This window comes from Hemiscyllium ocellatum, chromosome 39, assembly GCF_020745735.1.
Source record: "Hemiscyllium ocellatum isolate sHemOce1 chromosome 39, sHemOce1.pat.X.cur, whole genome shotgun sequence".
Lineage (NCBI taxonomy): Eukaryota > Metazoa > Chordata > Chondrichthyes > Orectolobiformes > Hemiscylliidae > Hemiscyllium > Hemiscyllium ocellatum.
The window spans coordinates 209,717-234,763 of NC_083439.1; the positions used below are offsets into that span (position 1 = coordinate 209,717).

General features: G+C 42.9%; 1 protein-coding gene across 1 annotated transcript in view; it reads right to left on the minus strand.

The window, feature by feature from the left end:
- Positions 1-25,047, minus strand: part of anpepb.1 (alanyl (membrane) aminopeptidase b, tandem duplicate 1) — a 79,950-nt gene that overhangs the window by 12,909 nt on the left and 41,994 nt on the right. Inside the window, exons 9-15 of the mRNA XM_060853304.1 lie at positions 24,942-25,007; positions 23,599-23,768; positions 22,487-22,560; positions 21,730-21,863; positions 14,833-14,888; positions 7,695-7,842; positions 390-478 (exon numbers count right to left, since the gene is read on the minus strand). Coding sequence (XP_060709287.1) covers positions 390-478; positions 7,695-7,842; positions 14,833-14,888; positions 21,730-21,863; positions 22,487-22,560; positions 23,599-23,768; positions 24,942-25,007 — 737 coding nt within the window. The remainder of the gene's footprint in view (positions 1-389; positions 479-7,694; positions 7,843-14,832; positions 14,889-21,729; positions 21,864-22,486; positions 22,561-23,598; positions 23,769-24,941; positions 25,008-25,047) is intronic.

Below are 25,047 nucleotides of genomic sequence, written 5' to 3' on the forward strand. Positions count from 1 at the left end.
GAACAAGGAGAGTCAGACAGGCCGAAGTGATGAGGGTCACACTGAATGGAATGAGAAGGACATGCAGTCTGGAATGAGGAAGGTCAGACAGTCTGGGCCATTATCAGCATCACAAATATTCGACAGGCTAGAAAATTCTGAAGACTTTACCTGCTAAGTGAAGGAATAAAAGGTCTCTGCACAGGCAGGATACTTGAATTTTAGAGATATTATAATGAAGAGTTCAGAGATGCAGTCAATATGCACTGGCTATATCATCAATCCTCCAATACTATTACAAATGCATCTCTGCACTAAGAGTGTGGCCATTTAGAATGGCTGTATACACCAAGATGAATTAACCCTGAGCCTACAGGTCAAGAGCATTTGGAATGAAAATGGATACTCACTGATCCATGTGACTATCCGGTTGTGTCCAGTTCTTGGTGAGATTTTCAAAGTGCTTGTACAGTGGGGTCACCTGTTGCAACATGTACTTCTGCAATAACAAAATGTTTGTAATAAATCCAATATCAATATTAGTGGCAGCTACTTCCAGAGATACACCAAATAAAATGTTAGAAGTCTAAGCAACACACAGCCTCCAGTAGTTCAAGACAGTGAATTCTCACCAATTTAGGGGGCCATTAGTGATGGGCAATAAATATTCACTGTGTCAGGTAGATAGATTAGATTACTTACAGTGCGGAAACAGGCCCTTTCGGCCCATCAAGTCCACACCGACCGTCCAAAGAGCAACCCACCCAGACCCATTCCCCTACACTTACTCCTTCACCTAACACTACGGGCAATTTAGCATGGCCAATTCACCTTACCTGCACATTTTTGGGCTGTGGGAGGAAACCGGAGCACCCGGAGGAAACCCAAGCAGACACAGGGAGAATGTGCAAACTCCACACAGACATTTGCCTGAGGCGGAAGTGTCACCATGCCACCCCAGAAGACTGGTGAAAACCCAATGTCCCCTTGTTCAAGAAGGGGAGTAGGGCAACAGGCCTCCATTTTTCGGAGCAGCCAGGGGTGTGGGGTGTGTGTGTGTGAGAGAGAGAAAGATAGGGGACCAGGGGCTGCCGGGAAAGTAAATTTCCCACTTGAAAGGCCTCCATTTGCAGCAGCATTGGGAGCAGCAAGAGCGGGAAGCCAAGCTGGACTGGGGTGAGTAAGGAGCTGAGCTGAGTTGGACCAGGGAGAGCGAAGAGCTGAGCTGAGCGGGAGCAAGGAGAGCAAGGAGCTTTGTGGAAGCAGTCAAACTGCATTCTAGGAAGATGAATGAACTGATATATTTGGGCAGTGGCTGAACCCAAGACACTACATGTGTAGTGTCTCCCACCCGCCTTCCTCCTCTAATAGAAAAAGGACTCTGTGGTGAATTGATAAAGTAAGGTTTTTCTTTTTTTTAATATTATTGTGTGATGAGTAAAAACTTTTTCTTTCCTTTTTCATTTATCTAAATTAAGCTTAAGATTAAAAATGGCAGGAGATCTCAGACCCATGTTCTGCTCCTCTTGCGCCATGTATGAACAGTCCGTTATCGTGGTGCATATAGGCAGCAATTATATAGGTAAAAAGATGGAATGAGGGACTACAAACAGAATTTAGGGAGTTAGAAAACAAGTTATAAAGTAGAACCTCTGTGGTAGTAATCTCAGGATTGCTGCCAGTGCCATATGCTAGTCAGAGTAGAAATGAAAGAATAAACAGGATGAATGAGTGGCTTGAGAGATGGTGCAGGAGGGAGGAAATCAGTTTTTTGGGACATTGGGAAGCATTCTGAGGGAGGTGGGACCATTACAAATTGGATGGTCTACACTTGGACCTGACTGGAACCAGTGTCTTTGGGGATGCTTTTGCTGACACTGTTGGGGAGGGTTTAAATTAATGTGACGGGGGATAGGAGCTAAATGAAGAGGTTAATGGACAGTAAACAGGTAGTAACTAAAGCCTGTAAGGAATTAGATAATGAAGTCAGTGAGACGCAGGGGAAGAGTAGGCAGGGAGCAGATGATGAATGCAAAGGGACTGGTAGTCTGAGGTGCATTAGTTTTAATGCAAGAAGTATAGTAGGTAAAGCAGATGAACTTAGGGCTTGGGTTAGTACCTGGGAGCATGATGTTATTGCTATTACTGAGACTTGGTTGAGGGAAGGACAAGATAGGCAACTAAATATCCCAGGATATCGATATTTCAGGCAGGATAGAGAGGGAGGTAAAAGGGATGGAGGAGTTGCATTACTGTTCAGAAAGGATATCACATCTGTGGTGAAGGAGAACACTATGGAGGACTCGAGCGGTGAGGCAATATGGGCAGAGTTCAGAAATAGGAAGAGTGCGGTAACATTGTTGGGCTGTCCTAGAGGCCTCCCAACAGTGAGCATGAGATAGAGGTACAAATATATGCCACCAAGCCCTCCATGTTTTCCTCTCCAGACATCCCCAACAGTACCCTTCCACCGACACTCTCATTCGTTTGGCCAAACTGGTCCTCACCCTTTAACAATTTCTCCTTTGAATCCTCCCACTTCCTCCAGACCAAACGGGTAGCCATGGGCACACGTATGGGCCCCAGCTATGCCTGTCTCTTTGTTAGCTATGTAGTACAGTTGATCTTCCGTAATTACACCGGCACCACTCCCCACCTCTTCCTCCGCTACATTGATGACTGCATTGGTGCCACCTCGTGCTCCCGCAAGGAGGTTGAGCAATTCATCAACTTCACCAACACATTCCACCCTGACCTTAAATTTACCTGGACCATCTCTGACACCTCCCTCCCCTTCCTGGACCTCTCCATCTCCATTAATGACAACCAACTTGACACTGACATTTTTTACAAACCCACCGACTCCCACAACTACCTGGATTACACCTCTTCCCACCCTATCTCTTGCAAATGTGCCATCCCGTATTCCCAATTCCTCCGCCTCCGCCGTATCTGTTTCCAGGAGGACCAGTTCCACCATAGAACACACCAGATGGCCGCCTTCTTTAGAGACCGCAATTTCCCTTCCCACGTGTTTTTTTTTAAAGATATTTTTATTAGAAATTTAATATTTTGACAGATTTACAAAAATAAACAGAACTTTCAAGCACAAACATTAATATAAAAATAGATCTTAAATATATAATCATCAAAGGGTGTACTAGCTGGATGGATATAAAACTGGCTGGGCAGTAGGAGACAGAGTAATGGAAGGGAGTTTCTCAAAATGGAGAACTGTGACCAGTGGTGTTCCACAGGGATCTGTGCTGGGACCACTGTTGTTTGTGATATATGTAAATGATCTGGAGGAAGATATAGGTGGCCTGATTAACAAGTTTGCAGATGAACTAGGATTAGTGGAGTAGCAGATAGTGAAGGGGAATATTAGAGAATACAGCAGAATATAGATAGATTGGAGAGTTGGGCAGAGAAATGGCAGATGGAGTCCAATCTGGGCAAACGCGACGTGATGCATTTTGGAAGATGCAATTCAAGATCAAACTATACAGTAAATGGAAAAGTCTTGGAGAAAATTGGTATACAGAGAGATCTGGGTATTCAGGTCTAATGTTCTCTGAAGGTAGCAAAGCAAGTCATTAGAGTGGTCAAGAAGGCATACAGCATGCTTTCCTTCATCAGACGGGGTATTAAATACAAGAGTTATCAGGACATGTTACAGTTGTATAGGACTTTGGTTCGGCCACATTTGAAATACTGCATACAGTTCTGGTCACCATATTACCAAAAGGATGTGGATACTTTGGAGAGGGTGCAGAGGAGGTTCCCTAGGATGTTGCCTGGTATATGAAGAGTGGATGTGTAGAGGAGATTATTTTCATTACAAAGATAGAGGTTGGGGGGGGCAGGATTTGATTGAGGTCTACAAAATTATGAAAGGTTTAGAATGGGTGGATACCAAGAAACTTTTTTCCCCAGAGTGGGGGACTCAATTACTAAGGGTCACAAGTTCAAAGTGAGGTGGGGGGAAAGTTTAGGGGAGATGTGCGTGGAAAGTTCTTTACGCAGAGAGTGGTGGGTGCCTGGAGCGCGTTGCCAGCAGAGGTGGTAGGGATGGGCATGATGGCTTCACTTAAGATGTATCAAGACAGATACATGAATGGGCAGGGAGCAAAGGGATACAGATCCTTAGAAAAAAAGCGACAGTTTGAGATAGAGGATCTGGATCAGCACAGACTTGGAGAGTCTGTTCCTGTGCCTTAATTTTCTCTGTTCTTTGTTCTTATGGACAACCCTGGTAATTATAGATCAGTTTCTTTATTCAGAGAGCAGGAAGGGCATGGAACGTCCTGCCTACAACAGTGGTAGACTCTCCAACTTTAAAGGAATTTAAATGGCCATTAGATAAACATATGGATGAAAATGGAATAGTGTAGGTTAGATGGGCATCTGATTGGTTCAGAGGTTGGCACAACATCCAGGGCTGAAGGGCCTGTACTGCATTGTAATGTTCTAAGTTCTAAATTCTATAATTGAATTTCTTATAGCTGCATCAATAAAACTACATTAGTTTCACGACGCCAGGTTATAGTCCAACAGGTTTATTTGAAATCTCAAGCTTTCAGAGCACTGCTCCTTTGTCAGGTTCACTATAACTATAACGTGGTGTTATGTGATTTCTGATTTTGTCTAACCCAGCCCAACACTGGCATTTCCACATTAAAACTGTATTAGAAGCCTCTTGCTAAATTGTTTAAAAGACTCTCAGATAACGACAGTACTGTAACTTGATTATATTTTTCAGTAAAGGCAATGAGGTGCATGTTGCATATGGAAACATCCAAAAGGAGTTTGATAAAGTACCGCATAACAGGCAGACCAACAGAACTGATGCCCAACTATTGCATGTATCTGATTTATAACATTGTGATGTTTCACGGGCTGCCTCTGAAGTAAAATGGAGGAATGAGGGATGTCACATGAACTGTTTCGAATTCTACCTGTAAATAAGCTTGGGTGATTTGATTTTTCAAGGTTAAAGGATAAAGGTTTTTTTATTCATTCACAGGATATGGACATCACTGGCTGGGCCAGCATTTATTTCCCATCCCTTATTGCCCTTGAGAAGGTGGGGATGAGCTGCCTTCCTGAACTGCTGCAGTCCATGTGCTGTAGATAAACCCACAATGTCTTTAGAGAGGATTTTGACCTGGTGACACTGAAAGAACATTAGATTAGATTACTTACAGTGTGGAAACAGGCCCTTCGGTCCAACAAGTCCACACCGACCCGCCGAAGCGCAACCCACCCATATTCCTACATTTACCCCTTACCTAACACTACGGGCAATTTAACATGGCCAATTCACCTGGCCCGCACATCTTTGGACTGTGGGAGGAAACCGGAGCACCCGGAGGAAACCCACGCAGACACGGGCAAACCCCACACAGTCATTTGCATGAGTCGGGAATTGAACCCGGGTCTCAGGTGCTGTGAGGCAGCAGTGCTAACCACTGTGCCACCGTGCCGCCCACAAACAATGATATATTTCCAGGTCAGGATGGTTAGTGGCTCAGAGAGAAACTTGCAAGCAGTGGTGTTCTCATCTGCTGCCCTTGTCCTTTGAGATGAAATTGGTCATGCGTATGGAAGGTGCTGTTGAAGGATTTCTGAAGTGCATCTTATAGACAGAGCACACTTCTACGACTTAGTGTCAATAGTGGAAGGAATAGATGTTTGTGGATGTGTTGCCAAGCTTTGTGACTGCTGTTGGAGCTGCATTCATTCAGGCAAATAGTTTGTATTCCAACATACCCATGATTTGTGGTCTTATATATGGTGGACAGACTTTGGGAGTCAAGAGATAAGTTACTTGCTGCAAGAGACCCAGTGTCTGAGCTGCTGTTGTCACCAAAGTATTTATATGGCGATGAAGGGTTTTTGCCTGAAACGTTGATTTTTTTTTCCTGCTCCTCTGATGCTGTCTGACCTGCTGTGCTTTTCCTGCACCACACTCTTGACTCTAATCTCCAGCATCTATAGTACTCGCTTTCACCTATTTATATGGCTAGTCCAGTTCAGTTCTTGGTCAATAGTAACCTCCAGGACAATAGAAAATTCAGTGGTAATGCCATTGAATGTCAAAGGACAATAGTTACATTCTCTCTTGTTGGAGATGGCCAATGCCTGGTTTTTACTTGTAAATTGTAAGCCCAAAGTTAGATAATGTCCAGGTCTAGCTACATTTGTACATGGACTGCTTCAATATCTGAGGCTTCATGAATGGTGCTGAACATTGCACAATCATCAGCAATCATCTCCACCTCTGTCGTTATGACGGAGGGAAGGTTGCTGATGAAGCAGCTGAAGATGATTGGGTCTAGGATCCTACCCTCAGGAACTTTTGGTGAGGTGTCCTATTTCTTAGATGACTGCCCTTAACAACCACAACCATCATCCTATGTGCCAGGTATGACTCCAAATGGAGAATTTTACTCCTGTTTTCCATTGATTCCAATTTTTCTAGGACTCCTTGATGCCAAGGCTGTCATTCCCACCTCCCCTCTGGAATTCAGCTCGTTTTTCCATGTGTAAACCAAGGCTGTAATGAGGTGAGGAGCTGAGTGGCCCTGGCAGAACCCAAACTGGGCATAACTGAGCAGGTGCTGGTTGATAGTACTGTTGATGACACCTTCCACGACTTTACTGATGATTAACAGTAGATGGGGTAGTAATTAGGTGGGTGAGATCTGTCCTGCTTCTTGTGTATAGGATGTAACTGGGCAATTTTTCACATTGTCAGGTAGATGCCAGTGTTGCAGATTTATTGGAACAGCTTGATTAGGCATGCAGCTAGTTCTGGAGTACAAGTTTTCAGTACTATTGACAGAATGTCATTAAGGAGGAGAAAGTGAGGTCTGCAGATGCTGGAGTATCAGAACTGAAAATGTGTTGCTGGAAAAGCGCAGCAGGTCAGGCAGCATCCAAAGAACAGGAAATTCGACGTTTCGGGCATAAGCCCTTCATCCTGATGAAGGGCTTATGCCCGAAACGTCGAATTTCCTGTTCCTTGGATGCTGCCTGACCTGCTCCGCTTTTCCAGCAACACATTTTCAGCTCAGAATGTCATTAAGGCCAATGGCACTGGATGCTACCAAGGCTTTTAGTAATTTCTTGCTATCTCGTGGAGTGAATTGAATTGGCTGAAGACTGGTACCTGTGATGCTGGGGTCTTCCAGAGGAGGCCAAAATTGATCATTCAAACAGCACTTCTAGCTAAAGTTTGTTTCAAATGCTCCAGCCTTCTCTTTTGATTGATGTGTTGGGCTCCTCTGTCATTGAGGATGTATATTTGTGAGTTGACTAATTCTCCACAACTCCGTGTGGGAGGACTGAAGGTATAAAGAGCAGTAATATGCATGTTGTGTAGGTATAATATGGGTTTGGTAATATGGAGATCGTTATTCTGTAAAATTGGACATAAATAAGTCTATATTGTGGTATCATAAAATTGTCATTCAAGGCAGAGACAGAGATACAGCAGCCTCTGAGTAGGTACCAACTAGACTCTGAGAGTAACCTCTACAATGAAGAGCAGAACTCTACACCAAGACATCATGGTCAGTAGAAATCCATAGTGACAGAACCATGCCACCTTATATCAATTACTTTACAATGCTCCTAACCACAAAGCCTCAGCGTTTACTGACAGAGTGCAAAAGGCCTGGAAAAAAAATTACTTTTTCAGAATTCCATACCTTCATGGGCCCAAAAACCTCTGTACGGTCAAACATGAGCTCAAAATATGCCAGGTTATCGAGGGCAGCCTGCCATGGAATATATTCCAACTCCTTGACCAGGTATTTTGTTGTGTCTAGTGCCGCTGTGGTTTCACGATATTTTGCTCTGTCAGGGACAAAAAATGTTCATCAATTGGATTTGTGGGGAAGTGCCTTTGAAAGTCAGTTGGCTATAGAATATAATATTTTTCACTGTATCACTGTCTTTGTATATCAATATGGAATTGATATACTTGTAAAACAAGACAGCTTATTTAAAGGCCAGAATCTTCTCAAACCATGAATGATATGAGTTTTGGTGAGAAATATTGGAAAATCAGGAGAGGTGTCGAGCAAGGTCCTTCTCAACACTCAGATCAAAAGGTTGCATTTTTCAACCAAGTCTCAGACAGAGTTGATATTCTTGCTAGTGAGCAGTGAGGGACCGATTAACATGGTCATTATCGCTCTCATTTTGAAACAACCTCAGCTCATTACTATGCACTCACCCACCCACCCACCCACCAAGTAAAATCTAGATGCTGAGAGTTCCCAACATAAAGGCCTAAGCAGGTACCTGGCGACTCCAGGTCGCCAATTACTCCTCCAGCATTCATTTTCAATACCCAGCACTAACATGTCAGGCCTTGCCTCATGAGTAGCATCTGCATGTACTCAACAAAAGTATTCGTTGGCATCTGACACACCAGCCTCTCTGCATCATCATGGCATATCTCTAGTCCATTTACAATACACTTCTGCAGTGCATTGCTGCACTTCACAGCTTAGCAGCATCTTTCATTGCATGCTGCTGCGGGGATACTTTGTACACAGTTCGTGGACTGGACTAGGCTGCAGCTCCATGGCTGCATACTCTGTCTCTTTGCACTCCCTCACTTTTTAGCCTATCCAATGTTCAAAGCATCCTGACCTGGCGCCACTTTGCCCTCTGACCTGCACCTCATACACTCTGTTTGGCCTGGCTGGTTAGTGCAAACACAAAGCCAGGAAGCTTATCATGGTTATCAGCAGTTTTCAATCAGTAGCAGAGACAGAATGACTGTGAGGCAGCAGAGAGATGCCAGCAGTTACCCTGGCAGAGTGGAGCAGGTCTTTCAGAATTGCTGTGCATTCCTTCAAACCATCGACACAACCTGATCCAAGGGGCAACTCGGATCGGGCTGGCAGGGTCTTTTTTATCATTCGTTCTTTGTGTTCTCTTGGCTGTGGCCAACCAGCTCAGAGTCAGTCCTCTAAACTGAGGAGATTCTAAATCTCCTGTGTCACAAAGCTAGTCCCTTTTTTTTCTAAAAGCCGATCCTTAGCTCAAAGAAACTCTATCTTTGATATTTTTCAAAGGAACAATAAACCCGACCGGGCTCTGATCAGTCTGGTTTGGTACAGAGATGAAAAGGATTTTGAGAGGCCTTTTGTTTATATGTAAACAGATGAGACTTCAGGCCAAACTGGTCATGTTTTAGAAATTACCTGTATAATGAAAAGGGAGTGGTCAGCTCTTTAGCTGGCTGAGCAGTTTTAGTTTAGTCTTGAACTGGGAAGTTCATCAGGGAGCTGTGTGGAAACTTTCCCTCTCTTTTCTGCCCTTCAACCTCAACCTGTAAGCATGTGTTCCATTTATACTGGTTTTTAAAGGGAGTTTGCTTATTGGGACCATTGTGTATATTCAGAACAGCATAATTAAATCTAGTTGGATACGTCGAGTTCTGTAAGGGTTCTTTATTCTGTTCTTTGTGTTTCATTGTGTAATTTTTTGAATAAATGTTGTCAGTTTTAAAATCTAGTAGTCACCTAGCTATCTTACTCCGGGTAATTTTCACTGTTCACTTACTAAGACAAATTGCAAAGTTATGGTCTGGGGCTGCCTGTTTAAGAATGTTTTGAGTGGTCTGGCCTAGTCCATAACACCTGGTTACGTATTTTTTTAACTGGCTGTGGGTAACCAGCTCAGAATTAGTCCTCTGAACATAGGAGATTCTAAATGCCCTGTTTGTATTTTTGTTGTTGTCATGTGTGTACAGGAGTAGGACAGTGAAAAACTACTGCATAAATCTTTATTCATATTCCACCACCAGGAAGAAAGGAAACATCTGAATTGCCAGTGACAAGCATTGCCCTCCTCAACAAAGTGATCAAAAAGTGAAGGGGGATGCAGTGATTCAATCAGAATGGAGTCAGAGGGGGAAATAAAGCACTCTACACCTCACCCTGAAAACCTTGAGGGGTCCTTTTGTAATTCATTTGTGGGATGTGGGTGTGGCTGATTAGGCAAGTTTTTATTGCCCAGTCCTAATTGCCTGGAGAGGAGTTAAGATCAGCCATACTGCTGTGGATCGAGAGGGAGGTATAGGCCAGAGTGAGTAAGGACAGCAGTTTGCCTTCCTCAACAGTATTATTGATTCAGATGGGTTTTCACAACAATTAGTAGTGGTTACATGGTCACCATTAAGGCTAACCTTTTATTCCAGGTCTTTTTTTAAAATCAAATTCATATTTCACCATCTGCTATGTCCCTAGAACATTACCCTGGGGTTCTGGATCACTAGTCCAGTGATATTACCAAAATGCCACCAAAGTCCCAGAGGAGCATAGGGTTGCTCTGTCATCACCAAAGATTGTTTAGATATTTTCTGACAAACCTCTTCAGCGATGGTACATTACACCCCGGAACAGTTGGAAGTTGAGAGGTAGAGACACTACCACTGTGCCACAAGAGGCCCCCTGGGGTTGGTTTAGTCTGAGGTTAGACCATAGGACCATAAGGCATAAGAGTGGAAGTAAGGCCATTCGGCCCATCGAGTCCACTCCGCCATTCAATCATGGCTGATGGGCATTTCAACTCCACTAACCCGCATTCTCCCCGTAGCCCTTAATTCCTTGTGACATCAAGAACTTATCAATCTCTGCCCTGAAGACATTTAGCGTCCCAACCTCTACTATACTCTGCGACAATGAATTCCACAGGCCCACCACTCTCTGGCTTAAGAAATGTCTCCGCATTTCTGTTCTGAATTTACCCCCTCTAATTGTAAGGCTCTGTCCACGGGTCCTAGTCTCCTCGCCTAACAGAAACAATTTCCTAGCTCCACCCTTTCCAAGCCATGTATTATTTTGTAGTTTCTATTAAGTCTCCCCTTAATCTTCTAAACTCCAATGAATACAATCCGGATCCTCTGCTGTTCCTCGTATGTTAGACCTACCATTCCAGGGATCATCCATGTGAATCTCCGCTGGACATGCTCCAGTGCCAGTATGTCCTTCCTGAAGTGTGGGGACCAAAACTGGACACAGTATTCCAAATGGAGCCTAACCAGAGCTTTATAAAGTCTCAGTAGCACAACGGTGCTTTTATATTCCAACCCTCTTGAGATAAATGACAACATTGCATTTGTTTTCTTAATCACGGACTCAACCTGCATGTTTACCTTTAGAGAATCCTGGACTAGCACTCCCAGATCCCTTTGTACTTTGGCTTTACGAATTTTCTCACCGTTTAGAAAGTAGTCTATGCTTTTATTCTTTTTGCCAAAGTGCAAGACTTCGCATTTGCTCACGTTGAATTCCATCAGCCATTTCCTGGACCACTCTCCCAAACTGTCTAGATCCTTCTGCAGCCTCCCCACTTCCTCAGTACTACCTGCCCGTCCACCTAACTTCGTATCATCGGCAAACTGCGTTAGAATGCCCCCAGTCCCTTCATCCAGATCATTAATATACAACGTGAACAGCTGCGGCCCCAACACTGAACCCTGCGGGACACCGCTTGTCACCGGCTGCCATTCCAAAAAAGAACCTTTTATCCCAACTCTCTGCCTTCTGTCAGACAGCCAATCCTCAATCCATACCAGTAGCTCACCTTGAACACCATGGGCCCTTGCCTTGCTCAGCAGCCTCCCGTGTGGCACCTTATCAAAAGCCTTTTGGAAGTCTAGATAGACCACATCCACTGGGTTTCCCTCGTCTAACCTACTTGTCACCTCTTCAAAGAATTCCAACAGATTTGTCAGACACGACCTCCCCTTACTAAATCCATGTTGACTTGTTCTAATCAGACTCTGCTCTTCTAAGAATTTAGAAACCTCATCCTTGATGATGGATTTTAGAATTTTACCAACAACCGAGGTTAGGGTAATTGGCCTATAATTTTCCATCTTTTGTCTTGATCCTTCCTTGAATAAGGGGGTTACAACAGCGATCTTCCAATCATCCGGGACTTTCCCTGACTCCAGTGACTTTTGAAAGATCTCAACCAATGCCTCCGCTATTTCCTCAGCCACCTCTCTCAGAACTCTAGGATGTATCCCATCGGGGCCAGGAAATTTATCAATTTTAAGACCTTTTAGCTTTTCTAGCACTTTCTCTTTTGTAATGGCAACCATACTCAACTCAGCCCCCCAACTCCCTTTAATTGTTGGGATATTACTCATGTCTTCCACTGTGAAGACTGACGCAAAGTACTTGTTAAGTTCTCCTGCTATTTCTTTATCTCCCATCACTAGGCTTCCTGCATCAGTTTGAAGTGGCCCAATGTCTACTTTTGCCTGTCGTTTGTTTCTTATGTATTGAAAGAAACCTTTACTATCATTCCTAATATTACTGGCTAGCCTACCTTCATATTTGATCCTCTCCTTCCTTATTTCTCTTTTTGTTATCTTCTGTTTGTTTTTGTAGCCTTCCCAACCTTCTGATTTCCCACTGCTCTTGGCCATTTTATAGGATCTCTCTTTTTCTTCAATACATTTCCTGACTTCCTTTGTCAGCCATGGCTGTCTAATCCTTCCCCAGATAATCTTTCGTTTTTTGGGGATGAACCTTTGTACAACCCCAAGATTGACATGGATCTTCTTGGTAATCTCAACAGGTGTGGGAATCAAATCCACAATATTGATCACTTTGTAGCAATAGCAGGCTTTTTGTGGGGGGAAGTCATGCCTCACAAACTTGATTTGAGTTTTTTGATGAAGCAACAAATATACTTGAGGGTAGGGCAGTGGATATTGTCTACATGGACTTTAGCAAGGTCTTTGACAAGGTCCCTCAAGGTAGCCTGACATAGAAGATGAAGTTACATGGGATTCATTGTGAGCTGCTAAGATGGATACAGAGCTGGCTCGTCATAAAAGGCAAGTCATAACAGGATTTTTCTGACTGGAGATCTGTGACCAGTGGTGTTTCACAGGGATCAGTTCTGAGACTTCAGTTGTTTTGTAATGCAAATAAATGATTTGGAAGAGAATATAGGTCCACCAATTACTAAGTTTGTAGACAATGTATAGATTGGAGGAGCTGCGGATAATGAGGAGGATTGCCGGAGGATACAGGTTCAAGACTTGGGTGGAGAAATAGCAGTTGGAGTTTAATCTGGACAAATGCAAGGTGATGATTTGAAAAGATCTAATGCAGGAGGGAATTATACAATAAATGGCAGAATCCTTAGAAGCATTGACATACAGAAAGATCCAGGAACCATAAGTGGGTATGGTGGTCAAGAAGGCATTAGGGCATGCTTGCTTTCGTTGTCTGGCCATGATGTGGAGGTGCCAGTGTTGGATTGGGGTGGACAAAGTTAAAAATCACATGACACCAGGTTATTGTCCAACAGGTTTATTTGAAAGTAGAAGCTTTCAGAGCAGTGCTCCTTCATCAGATAACTGTTGGGGCAGAATACATAGGCAGAATTTATAAGTATACACCCACCACTTACTACCCCTGCCAGACGGTGTGTTGTGGCTTGTCTGCTTGTCTTGCAGGAGTTGGATGTCTCTACTCTGTACTAGCCCATCCACCAGGACCTCCAGGTCCCTGTCTGTGAAGTGGATATGGGAAAGGTTTCAGTGGAGTGGAAAATGCTAATGTAACGCCCTTATTCAAAAAAGGAGGGAGGCAAAATGTGGGAATTTACAGACCTGTTAGTTTATCATCTATTGTTGGAAAAGTATTAGAATCAATTGTCAAGGAAGCAATATCGGAACATTTTGTTTTGTGAAGTCCAAATCATGCTTGACTAATTTGCTAGAGTAGTTCAAAGATGCAATAAGCAAAGTGGATAATAGGAATCCTGTAGGTGTAATATATCTGGACTTCTGGAAGGCATTTGCCGCACAAAAGATTAATTCACAAGGTGGATCATATATAGCAATAGGGGTAATTTATTACCTTGAATAGATCACTGGCTGATGGACAGCAGACAGAGTTGGGATGAAAGGAGATTTTTTCTGGATGGCAAGGTGTAACTAGTGGAGTGCACAGAATTTATAGCAAAAGTTTACAATGTGATGTAACTGAAATTAGACTGGATTGTTTGTTAAGTCTTTCCTGTTAGAATGACCATGTAGCTTTCAGTTCTTTCATATGTAAATCACAAAACTTGTTTTATAAGTTACATTCTCAAGTGAACTTTGACAATTGGTGTCATGTTGGCCCAGATAATGTATTGAAGGTTGAGCTTCCCTGTGTGAGACTGTCTGTGCCACAGTGGTCAGACTGATTCTATTCTAAAAAAAAATTTACAGGATCTTACATGGATTCATGCAGTTTTTGCAAAGTAAAATGTAATTCTGCATATACAGATTCACCCCACAAACTGTGCATTTGGGGGGTTGTGTCGGGGGAGGGGGGGGGGAAGAGTGGATTATGGGTGTCTGCGAGAGAGTATGTGTATGTGTATGTGTCTGTGTGTGTGGGAGTGTCTCTGTGTGTGCATCTGTCTGTGTGTGGGTATAGTGCAATGGGGTCAACTGTGGTGTGACATGAACTCAAGGTCCCAGTTGAGGCCATCCCCATGGATACTAAACTTGGCTATCAGCCAAGTTACATCACATTGTAAACTTTTGCTGTAAATTCTGTGTATTGCAATCTTATACTCCACAACGACCTGACAAAGGAGCAGCGCTCCGAAAGCTAGTGCTTCCAATTAAACCTGTTGGTCTATAACCTGGTGTTGTGTGATTTTTAACTTTGTACACCCCAACCAACACTGCCATCTCCAAATCATATTTTACAACAAGAATCATATTTACAGCAGTGTCAATAATGTTGCCTTTCACTGCATGATTAAATTTGCTGATTTTTAGATCCGTGCAAGTTGTACGCAACTTACCTTGCAAGATTAAATGAGTCGGCCATTATCTGTGCTCGGTTAATGACTGGTAAATCCTGTAAAAGAAAAATGTAAAGCATTTTAAAGTTGAATGGTATCCCTAGACTGAGTATTGTGTACTAACTTACAATCTGAGTTGAGATGGAACATGTAAATAATGGTGAAGTCCTTACTATTAAGGTGTCTGAAATATTAATTTTGAAAATAATTGATATGACATACTTTGATATCTTGGACTTTTTGAAAAGAACATTGTATGAAGAGACCGGCTGCAACTGGGAAAACACTGGAACTGCAAAGAACACAAGCTATTTGACTGAGATTGTTGAGCCTTATTCTGACCAGGTGAGAAGGACAGGGCTGGCTCCTTTCGGTTCAGTTTCTTCAGTTGGTCATAACAAAGGTTTCAGTACTTTTTGCATAAGGTTATACTTCTCTCTCATTTAAAAAATTCAGGGTTTTTTTTTCAGGATCATAGGACACAGAATTTATAGTAAAAGATCAAAGTATCACAAAGAACAAAGACAGACACACATATACACACAGGGGTGTGAGGGTCATTGAGAAAGATTCATGGAAGAAGAGGATGAGAAGTCCAGCGGGGCCTAGCATAGAATCCCTATCAGTTGTGTGGCAGCAGGTCATTCAGTCCATTGAGTCCTTACAGACCCTCTGAAGAGCATCCCGACCAGTCGCACCACTTCCTCCCCTATCCCTGCATTTCCCATGGCCAATTCACCTAATCTGCATATGTTTGGATTCTGGGAGACGACCAGAGCACCCGGAGGAAACTCACATAGGCACAGGGAGGAGTGCAAACTCCACACAGACTGTCACCCAAAGGTAGAATTAAACCAGAGTCCCTGGCACTGTGAGGCAGCAATGTTAACCACTGAGTCACCCTAGTAAATATCTTAACAAGATACTCGGTTCAAAGAGCATGATTATTCTTTCTGATTACCTTGGGACTTTCCACATGCCCAGCCATAATCTCTTCAATGATCTATTCTCGCACGTTCCTTATGACAAATGTAAAATTAACTGGCCTACAGTTTCCCATTTTTGGCTTCCCTCCCTTCTTCAAAAGATGGATTACATTTGCTACTTTCCAGAATCTATCAAAATGTTCAAAAATGCACACTTACATATCCACTACCTCATTAGCCACTGATTTTTTTAATTCACTCATGGGACATCTGCGTCACTGGCCAGAATTTATTGCCCACACTTAGTTGCTCCTGAAAAGATGGTGGTGAACTGCTTCTTGAACTGCTATAGTCCATTTGTTGTAGTCCGACCCACAATGCCATCAGGGAGGAAATTCCAGGATTTGATCCAGCAACACTGAAGGAATGGTGATATATTTCCAAGTCCAGATGGTGAGGGGCTTGGAGGAGAACTTGAAGGTGGTGCAGGTATCTGCTGCTGGCCTTGTTCGTTTCGATGGAAGTGGTCATGGATTTTAAAGATGCTGTCTAAGGAGTCTTAATGAATTTCATCAGTGCATCTTGTACATGGTACACATTGCTGCAACTGAACGTTGGTGGTGGAGGGAGTGGATGCTTGAGTATATGGTGCCAAACACGTGGGCTGATCTGTCTTGGATGGTATCAAGCTACTTGAATATTGTTGGAGTTGTATTCATCCAGGGCAAGTGGGGAGCATTTCATCACACTCCTGACTTGTGCTTTGTAGATATGGACAGGCCTGGGGGAGTCAGGATGTGAGTTATTTAGTAAAGGATTCCTAGCCTCTGACCTGCTCTTGCAAACAGTATTTACATGGCTTCATACCATATTTACATTAATAATGTAAATATTTAATATTTTCAGTGTTGAGTTCAGTTTCTAGTCAGTATTGAAAGGCTGCAGCAGGGAATTTTGCACAGGGGACAGGCACCTGGGCGATGACTCACCTTATTAATATTCCACTTTCTATTTTACAAAATGTTCCAAATGAGCTCAACATCGAGAAAGCACAATGTGGAAGTCAAAGCAGGTATCGTGTACACTGGTTGTGAGGAGTGTCCATGTTGTTCAGCACCAAACAGCACCTCAGAGCACAATCTGCAACTGTACACACTCCTCATCCACGGATATGGTATCTGACTTGAACAACCCCCCATGCCCTTCATGGCATCTCTGATCCACTTGCAGGATGCTCAGGAAGCATAGACCTGCATTGCAGGGCATACAGAACAAGCATTGAGAGGCTGTTGCAAGGATGCTGAACAGAGATAGGCATCTGACTCATACAGTCAACCAAGCTGCATCTTGGAGCCACTGACTTGCTCACTTAATTCTCACTTGTACGGTGCCTACCTAGATGCTTTCAGGATCCTTCCTTGCCACACCAAGACTGTTAGCGCACTGGAGCTAAAGCCAGTCAAAGACACCCAATAATGCCATTTTGAGGTGCTCGTCAGTGCAAACACACAGGTAGTCTGGTTGTCCTGAGGGAGTAGAACTGGGTGCAGCTGAATCTTGCTGTACAATACATTGAGACAACAATCTAACATCTAAGGTATATGCTAGCTGTCTCTGAGGCAAAAAAATGCTCATGTATTCAACCATGTTGGACAATGAGTGGGCCATGACCTCGGCCAAGACAGAGGGCTGGGGTGGGGTGAGACACATTTTCAATCTGGGGTTCCTGGTACCCATTAGTCACAGGCACAGTATATGGTCATGGTCACTTGTCCACTCAGGTCATTGATGGGCAAAAATCTGTCTGACAGCAGTCCCAGGAGTGGGCAGCAATCAGTCCCGTAGGACCAGCAGCAGCACAGAGTCATAGAGATGTACAGCATGGAAACAAATCCTTCATTCAAACTCGTCCATGCCGACCAGGTATCCTAATCTAATCTAGTCTCATTTGCCAGCACTTTGCCCATATCCCTGTAAACCCTCCCTATTCATATACCCATCCAGATGCTTTTTAAAAGCTGTAATTGTACCAGCCTCCACCACTTCCTCTAACAGCCCATTCCATACACACACCACCCTCTGCATGAAAGCATTGCCCCTTAGGTCCTTTTTAAATCTTTCCCCTCCAAATTTGGACTCCGCTACCCTGTGGAAACGACCTTGGCTTTTATCCTATCTGTGCCCCTCTTGATTTTATAAACTGTCACCTCTCAGCCCCTGACACTCCAGGGAAAACAGCCCCAGCCTATCCAGTCTTTCCCTATAGTTCAAACCCTCCAACCCTGGCAACATCCTTGTAAATCTTTTCTGAACCCTTTTAAGTTTCACACCATCCTTCCTATAGCGGGACAACCAGAATTGCACACGGTATTCCAAAAGTGGCCTAACCAATGTCCTGTACAGTCACAATATGACCTCCCAACTCCTACACTCAATGCACTGACCAATAAAGGCAAGCATTCAAGGAACTATGAACCTGCACCCCAAGGTCCTTTTGTTCAGCAATACTCCCTAGGACCTTATCATTAAATGTATAAATGCTGTCCTGATTTGCCCTTTCCAAAATGCAGCACCTCACATTTATCTAAATTAAACGCCATCTGCCGCTCATCGGCCTATCTGATCAAAGTCTCTACTCTTCACTATCTGCTACACCACCAATTTTGGTGTCATCTGCAAACTTATTAACCATGCCTCCTATATTGACACCCAAATCATTTATATAAAATGAAAAAAGCAGCGGACCTAGCACCAATCCTTATGGCACACCGCAGATCACCAGCCTCCAGTCTGAAAAGCAATCCTCCACCAATCTGTCTTCTACCTTCAAGTCAGTTCTGTACCCAAATGGCAAGTTCTCCCTGTATTCCATGTGATCTAACCTTGCTCACCAGTCTACCATGCAGAACCTTGTCAAATGCCTTACTGAAGTGCATATAGTTCACATTCACCACTGTGCCTTCATCAATCCTATTTGTTAATCCTTCTGAAAACTTAGTTAAGTTAGTGAGACGTGATATTGCACACAGCAGAGAGAAATCAAATAATCAGTTAGGGAGCTATAAACATAATGGTAGAGTTCTGGTCTGTCATGACTAGGGGTTCTTTGTCAGGGTCAGTCAATGTCTGGGGCAAATAAAGTCCTGGCGATTTTTTTTCATTGATCATTCAGGAGGCAGCAAGGGGCTGTAGGATGCAGGGAGTGTGTGGTTTCACTGCCAAAAGAGATGGGGAATTGAGGCTAAGGGAGAAAACATTTGTAAAGATGGGAACAAGGACATTATTGGGTTGAGCTTATGGTGTATGGCGGGAGGCTTTGCTGAACAGACTTGGAGTGCATGGAACCCATTAGAAAGGTGTTATTGGCAGTGCCCAACCTCATGACCTGGGAAGCACAGACAATCAGGGTGTAAGAGCGAGTTTCAGGGGATAGTGAAGAAAGTTCTGATGAAGGGTCACTGAGCATGAAATATTAACTCTGCTTTCACTCCATACACACTGCCAGACCTGCTGAGTTTCTCAGGCAATTTTTGTTTTTGTTTCAATTGGAGGCAAAGTCCAATATGGTGCGTCTCCACATGAAGAGAATGAATGGAAATCGGCTGTCGGGGTAATACGAGGTAAAAGGGGACTTGCAGGCTCAGGTGGTGGGGACTACATAGTGACCAGGGTGAGCAAGCGCTGATGATGTCCACCACTAGCTCTGACCCCTGCCATCACTTGCCATTCTCACAATGTGAGGTGCAACTGGAAAATGGCTGAAAAATGTCCAGGGTCAGGACAAAAGACTGGGCTGGACAGTGAAGGAGCAAATACATGAAGCTGGTATGTGCAAACTCCAGTTACATTTAATTTGGAATTACTTAATTGCCCATTTGCACAGCACGGAGAGTGAACATGCTTAGGGGTCAAATGCTGGTGAAAGGCAATTTGTGCAAAAGGCAAGTTGCTCCTTGCAACTTGAATATTTACATCTCAATGATACTGGGTTAGCAACAAAGACTTTACATGATTAATTGAGCAGCACTGTCATCTTTTAATGTCCAAGGATGCTGTGGGAGGCACATGCCATCACTTCAGTACATATTGTGTTAGTTTAACTATGGAAATTTGCTAATGCTGTTCTGAAAGGTTTAAACTAATTCAGCAGGGGAATGGGAACCTCACTTGCTGTTTCAGTATCCAGGAGGTTGAGAGTAGTGAGATCAGAAATATGGCTTCAAGGTCACAAGAGTTCACCAACAAGTAGGAAGGTGGTTTGAAGTGTGTCTACTTCAACGCCAGGAGCATCCGGAATAAGGTGGATGAACTTGTAGCATGGGCTGGTTCCTGGAACTTCGAAGTTGTGGACATTTCGGATACATGGATGGAGCAGGGACAGGAATGGTTGTTACAGGTTCCGGGATTTAGATGTTTCAGTAAGAACAAGGAAGGTGGTAAAAGAGAGGGAGGTGTGGCATTGTTAAGGACAATATTACGGTAACAGAAAGGAAGTTTGAGGACTCGTCTATTGAGGTAGTATGGGCTGAGGTTAGAAAAAGGAAAGGAGAAGTCACCCTGTTGGGAGTTTTCTGGAGGCCTCCGAATAGTTCCAGAGATGTATAGGAAACGATAGCAAAGATGATTCTGGTTAGGAATAAGAGTAACAAGGTAGTTCTTACTGGGGACTTTAACTTTCCAAATATTGACTGTAAATACTCTAGTTTGAGTATTTTAGATGGGTCAGTTTTTGTCCAGTGTGTGCAGGATCGTTTCCTGACACAGATTGTAGACAAGTTAACAAGGGGTGAGGCCATATTGGATTTGATACTGGGGAATGAATCTGGCCAGGTGTTAGATTTGGAGATCAGTGAGCACTTTGGTGATAGTAACCAAATTCGGTTATTTTTACTTTAGTGATGGAAAGGGATAGATATATACCACAGGGCAAGAGTTATTGCTGGGGGAAATGCAATTAGACAAGATTTAGAATGCATAGGGTGAGGAACGAAACTGCAGGGACTGGGCACAATTGAAATGTGGAGCTTATTCAAGGAACAGCTATTGCATGTCTTTAATAAGTATGTACCTGTCAGGCAGGGAGGAAGTGGTCAAGCAAGGAAGCCCTGATTTACTAAAGAATGTGAATCTCTTGTCAAGAGGAAGAAGAAGGCTTACGTTAGGATGGGATGTGAAGACTCATCACAGAGTTACCAGTTAGCCAGGAAAGACCTAAAGAGAGAGCTAAGAAGAGCCAGGAGAGGACATGAGAAGTCATTGGCAGGTAGGATCAAGGAAAATCCTAAAGCTTTCTATAGGTATATTAGGAATAAAAGAATGACTAGAGAAAGATTACGGCTAATCAAGGATAGTAGTGGGATGTTGTGTGGAGTCCGAGGAGATAGGGGAAGCGCTAAGTGAATTTTTTTGTCAGTATTCACACTAGAAAAAGACAGTGTTGTTGAGGAAAATACTGAGATACAGGCTACTAGAGTAGACAGGATTGACGTTCACAAGAAGGAGGTGTTAGCAATTCTGGAAAGTGTGAAAATAGATAAGTCCCCTGGGACGGATGGGATTTATCCTAGGGTTCTCTAAGAAGCCAAGGAGGAGATTGCAGAGCCTTTGGCTTTGATCTTTATGTTGTCATTCTCTCCAGGAATAGTGTCGGAAGACTAGAGGATAGGAAACATTGTTCCCTTGTTCAAGAAGGGGAGTAGAGACAACCCTAGTAATTATAGACCAGTGAGCCTTACTTCAGTTTTGGGTTAAATGTTGGAAAAGGTTATAAGAGATAGGATAATCATCTAGAGAGTAATAAGTTGATTAGGGATCGTCAACATGTTTCCTGTTGCATTATCTTCAGGTTCTAATCCATAAGCAGTTTTTTTTTCGATTTAAACTTTGATTTGGAAATTGTGAAGTGTTCTGTCAGTTCCTTAATAACAAGTACAATAGTGTCATTGAAGCAAAGGAGAAAGATTATATTCACCTCGTGATTTGTTAACAATAGATTCACAAGATTCTTCCAGTTCGTCTCATCGTAATTCACTCTGTAATATCCCGTAACATTAATATTGGCCACCAGCCACTCCTTTTCATCCAATTTCATTTCCAGAATGGTTTCTATTGTTACAGTTAAAACATATTCGTTAGGGAAACGGTCCATACCGAGAGAGCGCCGCACCGTCGGAAGATCCGTGCCGATGGAGAGCTGAGCCATCTGATGGTCCGTGCAGAGGGAGCGCCACACTGTCAGATATTTTGTTTTTCGGATGAGATGTTAAACTTACCTTTTACATGCATTCACCATGTGCTGCTCTAAAATGGTAAGTACAATCCTAAGTACATGATGGAAAAATGATGTAGGCAATAAAAAGGCCTGACCTTGACTGGAATCCTGTAGAAAGTGAGGACTGCAGATGCTGGAGATCAGAGCTGAAAATGTGTTGCTGGAAAAGCGCAGCAGGTCAGGCAGCATCCAAGGAGCAGGAGAATCTCCTGCTCCTTGGATGCTGCCTGACCTGTTGCGCTTTTCCAGCAACACATTTTCAGCTGGAATCCTGTAGAGCCAGGAATACTTGAGAATAGGGAGAGAAGATCCAGTTTTGCAAGTATTGGGCCGTTAGGCATTTTCCATGATTGTGAAATTACAGTTGTGCTATTTCCATTAAACAAGTAGCCTCTAATCTGCCACAATTTACTCAGATTGTTACTTATCTCTGTGGGGTATGTGGAAAGATTCATACTTTGGGAATCCAGTAACCAAGTACTGTTCTCTATTCCTCCTTTCATCCATGTAATTGGTACAATCCAAGTGTAACTGAAATACACAAAAAATGAATTTGTCAAAAATACTATTATTGACGTGGGAGTATTTATCATTCTTAGCACAGCTCTCACCAATGAAGGCTGTGAAAGTTCTGACACAAACTGATTATCTTGGAGCGACCTGCATAAAGGAAAGGATGATTGATGCGTGGGAGAGATTTGCTCTGCTATCCATTGTCTGTAACTGGCCCTTTCTCTTTTTTTCTCATAAACCCCCACACCTCTACCAAACAGCGCTAGTCCTTATTTATTCCCCAGCACCCATGTTTTGTGTGTTTGTGTGTTCGCGCGTGCGCAGGTATAGTACACAGCGAAGAACAACGAGTGCAGAAATCTTTATTTATAATCTATCACCAGGAAGGAAGGAAACACTTGAGTGGCCAGTGACAAGCAGTGCCCTTCACAACAAAGGGTAATGCTGAGTGATCAAAAGTGAAGGAGAGGGCAGGGACTAAATCAAAATAGAATCAGAGGGAGAAATAAAACATTCCATGCACCGCATGCCCACCTCTCCCTGAAAACCTTGAGGGTGTTGGTAGACACTGTGTGCTCCTTCCCCAGGGACACCCAGACCCAGAAGTGACCCCCTTCTTTGGTCAGGTTCAATTATTCATTGATTTTATTTCAGTTAAAACTGCAGTCACCAACAGCATAACAAGGGAGCTGCTCATTCATGACATTGCCCTATTTGAGACCTGACTGAGCAGTCTGACTGTCACATTTGTTAAAATAATACCCAAGTTCTCGCATTTCATAGCAAACTGTTTGAACTGATGAGTTTGTATATGGCTCTACATAAATACAAATTTGTTTTAGTACTCATTAATTATAAAAGTACCAAGAGTTTTCAACTCCATTTAGCAGTGAGTTTAACCTTGGGTGGTGTCTCCTAGAAAAATGCAAAATGTTGCATTTTAATTTCTAATCTGCATTTAAAATTCTTTTTCACAATGTTATGTTCAATAATTACCGTTAAAAAATCAGAACATTTCGCAGACTAAAACGTTTTCAATTTCCTGATCAGACTTACTTGAATTTTGAAGGACGAGTCACAGTTGAATTTGGATCAAGAAGAAAGTGTTTTTGGGTAACCGTTCCAGTTGTCGTATCTATTGTAATAACTGGAAAACCCATCTGTAGTGTCCATCGACTCATAATTTCACCAACTGTTGTGGGCAAAGTGATAGAAGCATTAACAGCCTGAAAAAGAAAATGAGATTCAGTGTCATGGTCATCACTCAATAATGTCTGAACAGGAGATTCACATCCAGCTCCAGGACTTGATTATTTAAACTAATTTTTTTTAATATTACTTACAGTATGGAAACAGGCCGTTCAGCCCAACAAGTCCACACCGACCCGCCGAAGCGCAACCCACCCAGATCCATTCCCCTACACCTAACACTATGGCAATTTAGCATGGCCAATTCACCTAACCTGCACATTTTTGGACTGTGGGAGGAAGCCGGATCACCTGGAGGAACCCAAGTAGACACAGGGAGAATGTGCAAACTCCACACAGTCAATCGCCTGAGGCAGGAATTGAACCTGGGTCTCTGGCGCTGTGAGGCAGCAGTGCTAACCGCTGTGCCACCATGCCGCCCACAATGTTACATAAAGCTAACATTCTGGTTCAGGATCATCAGTAGATTCTTAATTTCAGATTTATTTTTGAATTCACATTCCACCATCTGCCATGGTGTGATTCAAATCTGGGGTCCCCAAAACATTAATTGATTTTCTGGATTAATAATCTAACAATAATACCACGTAGCCATTGCATTATCCTCTGTTCGCTTCCATTCCTTTGTTTAGACTTTGCAGCAGTTTGATACAACTTCCTCAGCTACTTCAGAGACTTATGAGTTAAATTTGTTGCTGTGGGTTTAGGGCAGACCAGGTAAGGATGACAGATTTCCTTCCATAAAGGCATTAGTGAACAGGTAGGTTTTTATGACAATCGAATCATTATATGGTCCCCATTAAATTAGCTTTGTAATTTCAAATTTTACTGATTCAAATGTTCCCATCTGCCATGATGGTTTCAAACATAAGTCACCAGAATATTAGTCTGGAGTTCTGGATCACTAGGCCAGCGACATTACCACTGCTTCCCTAAACTGGAGAGCTCCAAAAATGCATCCCTTTAAATCTGTTGAATTTGGATGCTGGAGAGTGAAGTAATAACTAGAGGTAATAATAATGAGTAACAATAACTCTGTTTAACACCGCACAAGACACTAGCCACTATTAAAAATAGTTGTGTGCTATCTTTCTTTAAATGGAAATTTGCAGCACCTGTGTTTTCAGTCATAAATGTTGCTAGTAAACATCATTTTGTTTTTAATTATTTTAGTCTTTTCAAATACAAACCTTCTGCAGATGCTCAAAGAGGTCTTTGTATATCGTGTTGTCATATGAAAATTGACGGAGATAGGTCTATAAAAAAATTAAATTATGAAAATTTCAACAACTAAAA